The sequence below is a fragment of the Vigna radiata genome, chromosome 3 (assembly GCF_000741045.1).
Source record: "Vigna radiata var. radiata cultivar VC1973A chromosome 3, Vradiata_ver6, whole genome shotgun sequence".
NCBI classification, from domain to species: domain Eukaryota; kingdom Viridiplantae; phylum Streptophyta; class Magnoliopsida; order Fabales; family Fabaceae; genus Vigna; species Vigna radiata.
The window spans coordinates 741,053-747,643 of record NC_028353.1 but is presented as its reverse complement, the minus strand read 5'-3'; the positions used below and the strand labels follow the sequence as shown (position 1 = coordinate 747,643).

At 33.1% G+C, this 6,591-nt stretch overlaps 1 protein-coding gene across 5 annotated transcripts; it reads left to right on the top strand.

The window, feature by feature from the left end:
- Positions 1-297: 297 nt before the first annotated feature.
- Positions 298-3,377, top strand: LOC106756769 (receptor-like cytosolic serine/threonine-protein kinase RBK2). Of its 5 annotated transcripts, none has more exons than XM_014639348.2 (8): positions 298-601; positions 1,087-1,440; positions 1,649-1,900; positions 1,992-2,146; positions 2,405-2,484; positions 2,567-2,702; positions 2,801-2,950; positions 3,127-3,377. In XM_014639348.2, the coding sequence occupies exons 2-8, from the start codon at positions 1,110-1,112 to the stop codon at positions 3,232-3,234; spliced, it is 1,212 nt and encodes a 403-aa protein (XP_014494834.1). In that variant the 5' UTR covers positions 298-601; positions 1,087-1,109; the 3' UTR covers positions 3,235-3,377. The 5 variants fall into 5 exon arrangements, with proteins under 5 accessions (XP_014494834.1, XP_014494833.1, XP_014494832.1 ...); XM_014639347.2 differs by having other exon boundaries at positions 852-1,440; XM_014639346.2 differs by having other exon boundaries at positions 765-1,440.
- Positions 3,378-6,591: the final 3,214 nt, after the last annotated feature.

Below are 6,591 nucleotides of genomic sequence, written 5' to 3'. Positions count from 1 at the left end.
CAACACATACGCACGGTGAATTGCCGACAAACAGTAACATGTTTTTAACTTTTATCGCTACAAACAGAACATTATTATATACACGACAAATCTTCTATAAATGAAGCCAAGGTTGGGTTGGGTTGCTATGAGCAACAATCCCAATATCCAAGAGGAGACCACAAACACCAAAGAACCTACCGTGACCATCACCAGTAAAGCCATTCTTTTCTTCACTTCTGTCTCTTTCTTCGTCCCCCACAATTCAAATGCACAATCAATCACACATTTATATGTACTCTACAAAGAAAAACAAAATTAAAAATAATAATAATAAAGCCATAGAAATATTGCATTTCTTTTCTTCTTCTCTACGTGAGAGATGATGATATGATAACAGTCTACCATTTATTCTGATCATCCAGTAGTTCACTTTTGAGGGAAAGGGTCATACATTTATTTTGCTCAGACAATTAAACTGGAAAACTACATTGCAAGAAGCTTGAAGTTGGTTGAATGCAGAAGGCGAAGTAATAACTAATGTTGGTGTCTGCCTCTTCGTTCATGCTTCTGTCTCCTGGTCTCCCAACCCTCATTGCTACAACTCCCAAGAAAACAAAAAGTAATTAGCTAAGTAGTCAAATTCAAAATATTGCCTTTATGGCACCCCAGCTACCCCACTTTTACTTCAACCATGAAATGTTTGATTAAATTTCTTTCGTCCTTGCTGAGGATTTATTTCGTCTTCTGGGTAACTGAGATATTGTGTTGCCATGTGATTTCAGTGCACCTGTTTCCATACTTTAGTTGTTGCGTTGCTTTCACCTCTTCCTCGAGTTTCGTTCATTCTTACTTCGCATTTGGTTTTTCAGAATTGTTTTCTAGGAAAATTCCTTTCAATTGAAATCTCCGTGCAGTTAAATTAACTCCCACAACCGTTCCCCACAGTTTGGCGTCCTAGATTTTTATGTCGTGTTGGATTTTCATTTTCTAGTTGACGGTTCGCTTCTAATTCCTCGTCTCATTTTCTATGCGTTTTCTGCTTCATCAAGTTTCACATTTTCCTGGTGGATTTGGATTTGGATTTGTAATTTGTTCTCTTTATAGGTTCTGGGTTTGAGTCGTAGAAAATGGGGGACGAGGTGGATTCCCCTGTTGGTGTTCTTGAGGATTATTTTTTCAAGAGTTCAGAATCAGAAACTAGTTCTTCCAAAGAACCTGGTACTACGGATTCTGATAAGTCAAAGCCCGGTTCTAGATGGCGTGCGTTTCTTCAATTGTTGAGGGTCAAATCGAAGAAGCCGGTGGCCACATTGTATCCTCTAAGTGTCCTCAAACTCTCCAGAAGATTCACCAGTAGCATGAGGGAGACTGTCATAGATGCTTCTTCCTTTCATAGTTCACCCTGGAAGATCTTCACTCACCATGAGATCCAAATTGCAACCAATTACTTCGCCCAAGGTATGAAGCATGCTTAATGGATGATTACATTAATGTTATCCTGTTAAAAGCTGTTACATATGTTTACTTCATTTCCCTTTTCTACTTTAACACGGTTGGTTGTAGATAGCAATTGCATCAATATTTTTTCTATTTTTACTCATAACAGCTTTCTTTAGAGGTTAACATGCCTGTTACAGAGATTAAACTCATTACATTGGTGGTGTAGAAAATTGTATTGGAAAAGGTGGTTATGCTGAGGTTTACAAAGGGTGTTTGCTAAATGGTCAGCTGGTGGCGATTAAACGATTGGCACGTGGAGCAGAAAACGAAACTATAGGGGATTTCTTATCAGAACTTGGCATAATGGCTCATGTAAACCATCCCAATACTGCTAAATTAGTTGGCTATGGAGTGGAGGGAGGAATGCATTTGGTGCTTGAGTTGTCTGAAAAAGGGTGCTTAGCTTCAGTGCTGAATGGTTGGATCAATTTTACTTTGCTATCGACACAGTTCTTAGCATTTCAGTAAAATTTTACTGTTACTAATAATTAATATCTTACTGCTGCTAGGTTCCAAGGAGAAGCTACCATGGCCTGTTAGGCAGAAAATAGCATTAGGAACAGCCAAGGGTATATTGTATCTTCACGAAGGCTGTCAAAGAAGAATTATTCACAGAGATATAAAAGCATCAAATATCTTGCTTACTGAGGACTTTGAGCCGCAGGTATGGATATGACTTTGGATTCTTTCTGTGCAGATTTGATTCTATGGTTAATCACCACATATTCATTCTTTTGGCATTTTTTTTTATGGTTTGTAAAGACAAAAAAGTTTTGGAAGATCCCTGATTTGTTAGGACTGAAGTTACGAAACCTGTCTATTTTCCCTTTTGTACTCTAACAAAAACCTGCATTGTACGTAAGTGGAGATCATTTCTGCATAATGGTATGACAATAATAAAGTTGTGAAATTTTTGGTGCAGATTTGTGATTTCGGGCTAGCAAAATGGCTACCAGAGAATTGGACCCACCACACCGTTTCAAAAATCGAAGGGACTTTTGGGTTTGTTGTCACATTCTCATTAAATGATTTGTACTCTTTTGTAACTTGCTATTAACTCAATTTTCAATTATGACTACTACAGTTACCTTGCTCCAGAATACTTGCTTCATGGGATTGTGGATGAGAAAACAGATGTTTTTGCCTTTGGTGTAGTGCTATTAGAATTAGTGACTGGGCGAAGAGCACTTGATTATTCACAACAAAGCCTTGTTTTGTGGGTATGTTGAGCTATTCAACCAAAGAACAAAATAGAAATAAAAACGTGTGCTTGTACCTCTGACTGACAACGTAAGTTTCTGTAATACTTTTTTTGCAGGCAGAACCTTTTCTGAAAAAGAATAATATCAGGGAGCTGATTGATCCTTCACTTGATGATGTTTTTGACTGCCGGCAGATTAAAATTATGCTTTACACAGCTTCTTTATGCATTCAACAATCCTCTATTCGTCGCCCCTCTATGAACCAGGCACGTTCTCTTCTTCTCCTCAAATTTCAAATTTAGAATCTTGTTTTTTACAATGTTGTTGTAGTGGCTGTTAATATTTAGCTCTACCTCACTCAATTGATAAACCTTTGGAAAATGGAACCCTTTTGCTTAATTGTGGCAAAGTTCATCACTTTGCAATTGACCTATCGGTGCAGGTTGTACAGCTTCTGAATGGTAACGTTAGCTGCTCTAGCTTCACCAAGAAATCTCAACTTCCATTCACTCGAAGGGACTTTCTAGAAGAGTTCATTGATTCTGATTAATTGAAAGGAACATAAATCATTAGAAATTGTTATTAAATGATGACAGTGATGTATCTAATTTTCATTTTTTTTTTCTCAGGAAAAGGAAAACCAAAAGCTATTTTTCCCCGACATGTGATTAAAGGGATTGGAGTTTTTACAGAGACTCAAACCGAATATTCTCAAGTTTATATATTCCAAACTACTGGTTTTTGTGAAGAATTCCAATGCTTAAATTATTTATCAGATAAAATTAAAATTAGTCTTTTTCTTTTTTTTCCTTTGATTTAATTTAATTTTTTAATTTAAAAAATTATAAATTTAATAATTTTAATATAAAAAAATTAAATTTATTTAACGTTTTAAATATATTTTATGATAATATTTAAGTTATTATACTTTGACATATTTATTTTTAAATTAAAAAAAAATACTAATTAGGTAAACTTAATTATGCATGATTCACTAATTTATAAAGCGAAACGAATATTTACAATTTTATTTTAAGAGGTATTCGTTTTTATTTTTAGTATTTTAAGAAAAAGGTATATTAAAAGAGAAAGAAAAAAGTGGAAAAAGTGAACTGTCACTTTTTTTTATCAGTAAAACCCTAGTATTTGAAGATGATTCAACTATTTGATTTCTGATCTTCTAAAATTATCATTGTAAATGATATTTAATCATTTACTCTATTCCTTTTATCATACTCTTTTTGAGTAATATTAATAATTAATTTTTCCTTTGCATAAATGGAAATTTTGTAAAATTGCATATTTAAAATTCCTGGTGGTAGTTAAAAAATGGTGCAATTCGAGGATTAAAATGGGTTTACCAAAAAATAATTGGGCTAACATAGGAGGCGTCGAATAATTGTCACGAAACCAAATCGTGTTAAAAATTAAAAAGGATGATATTTACTACAAAGTTTCTCATATATTTGGTAACTTTTCATTTTTAATTACCTTAAATACAACCTATGTAGGTAATACAGTTTTTTCTTAAATAATTTTTTTACGATACCTTTTTTTATCAAGAAATTTATAATTTTATTGTCAAACAAAAACTTTAATTTTTGCGAAATCTCTTACATTAAAATTTTCTCTTCTCTACATGTTACATTTTTTTCTGCTTAATTATACCTTTAGTTGTCAGTGGTTTTGTATTTTTATATAATTGATTATGTATTTTACTTTCTACTTTTTCAATTTTTTCAAATTAATAATGGTTTATGTTCATGGATTAATTATTTTCAGATAATATTTTAGATATTAAACTAGAGTAGTTTTCTGAAGAAAAAAGAACTGAAGTATTTTAAGCAGCTTAATATCTTAATGAATTTTTAGAAAAAAAATCAATATTTTAATTATGCAAATTCTCATCTAATTTTAAGTTAGTTTTGTAGCGTCATCTTCAAATCCAAAAGTTATAAGTCACGGTAGGAATTTAAAATCGAATGCAATGTTTACACGAAATGTGTTGATGTAGTTTAAGAAAATTTTAAATAAAACTTTGAATTACAAAAATAAAATTTTAATTATTTTATTCATAAAAACTTCAAGTATAAATATGTTTGAAGTTAATCAAGTTTTATTATTAAGGTTTAATTGTTTATTTTCTCTTCAGTTTTTTTCTGAAGTGTGTTAATTAGGTATAACTTTTTGAAAAGAGTGTCAATTGCTTTCTTATTTTGTAAATTTTGCATCAATGAAGTCTCTTTCGTTAAATACAAACTAACGGAGTTAAGGGATTGATGACATGGCAGAAGACAGTGCTACGTGTTAGTTAATTAGAGGTTAGGGTGGAAAGTAAAGATTTGGTGTTTTTAATTGGGGAAAAATGAAACTTCATCCAATTAGAGATTTTTTGCACGAGAAGAAGTTAGCGCAATTGGGAGAGAGAACAGAGATTGGGTGTTTAACCATTTCTATCTTGGAAAAACTCTCATTAGTTGTAGATGGGTGCGCAACATCAAACATAAAGCAGATGACACCATAGAAAGGTACAAGGCACGCTTAACAGCCAAAGGTTATACCCAACAAGAAGGAATAAACTTCCTATACACCTTTCCTTGAGTTTCCAAACTCACTATTGTCAAGTTATTACTTACTCTTGTTGCCTCAAAAAATTGGTTTTTACACCAACTTGATGTGGACAATGTTTTCCTACATAGAGACCTAAATGAAGAAGTGAATATGGAACCACCACCAGGTCTGAATATCCGTGAAAAGGGTCATGTTTGTAGATTAACTAAGTCTCTGTATAGGCTAAAATAAGTTAGTAGAAAATGGTTTGATAAACTACCATCCTTTCTTATTTTTGTTAATTACACTCAATCTAAATCTAATTGTTCTTTTTTCATTAAGAAAACACCTACGAATTTCACAACCCTTCTAGTATATGTAAATGACATTATTTTGGTAGAAAACTCCATCATAGAAATTAACCATATAAAGGCTCTTATGCACTAGAGTTTTTGGATCAAGATCCTAGGAGAACTTAAATACTTCATGGGCTTTGAAGTGGTTAGGTCTAAGAAGGAAATACATATATGTCAAAGGAAATATGTTCTGGACATTCTTGAAGAAACAAGAATACTAGGAAGCAAGTCATGCTCTACTCCCTTTCTAGGTGACACAAATTCTTTGTATAAAATAGAGAGTTACTTGGCTAATCTCAATTCCTACCACATATTAATAAGGAAATTGCTCTATCTCACCAATACTAGACCTGACTTATGCTTTTCTGTCAATTTACTAAGTCGGTTTATGCAATCTCCCACTTACTATCATTATCGGACTTTGTAGCATGTCCTTAGGTACATCGAATCCAACCCATCAGAGGGTCTCTTCTTTGATGTTGATTCCCATATTCAAATAAAGGCTTTTAGTGACTCAGATTGGACCACTTTCCCTAATACTAGAAGATCTACTTTTAGTTTTTGCATCTTCTTAAGATCGTCCCTTATATCATGGAAGTCTAAGAAATAGAATAATTTTCTAAGTTTTCTACTGAAGTCGAGTATTGTGCCCTAACTGCTATTGCATGTGAAATACAATGTCTTCACTATCTCCTCTAGAATCTTTATATTCAGACAGTTGCCACTACTACTATTTACTATGACAACAAGTTGGCTAAACATATTGTTCACAATCAGAGTTTACAAGCACATCGACTTGGATTGCAACATTGTGCGTGAGAAAATCCAAGCCATTCTCATGCATCTTCTTTTCATTCGTTCCGATGAATAGTTGGCGGATATTTTCACTAAGTTTCCCTACCTCTTTCATTTCGATCTATCATTCCCATTATGAACATACACCATCCAATCTAACAGAAGGTTACTGAAACTGTTAGAATTATTGCTTAGAAGCAATAGTC

Excerpts from the sequence above, each read along its gene's own strand:
- LOC106756769 (XM_014639348.2), top strand. The coding sequence starts at position 1,110 with ATGGGGGACGAGGTGGATTCCCCTGTTGGTGTTCTTGAGGATTATTTT. Across the intron at positions 1,901-1,991 it reads CTTAGCTTCAGTGCTGAATG|GTTCCAAGGAGAAGCTACCA; the intron begins GTTGGATCAATT and ends TACTGCTGCTAG. Across the intron at positions 2,485-2,566 it reads AAAATCGAAGGGACTTTTGG|TTACCTTGCTCCAGAATACT; the intron begins GTTTGTTGTCAC and ends TGACTACTACAG.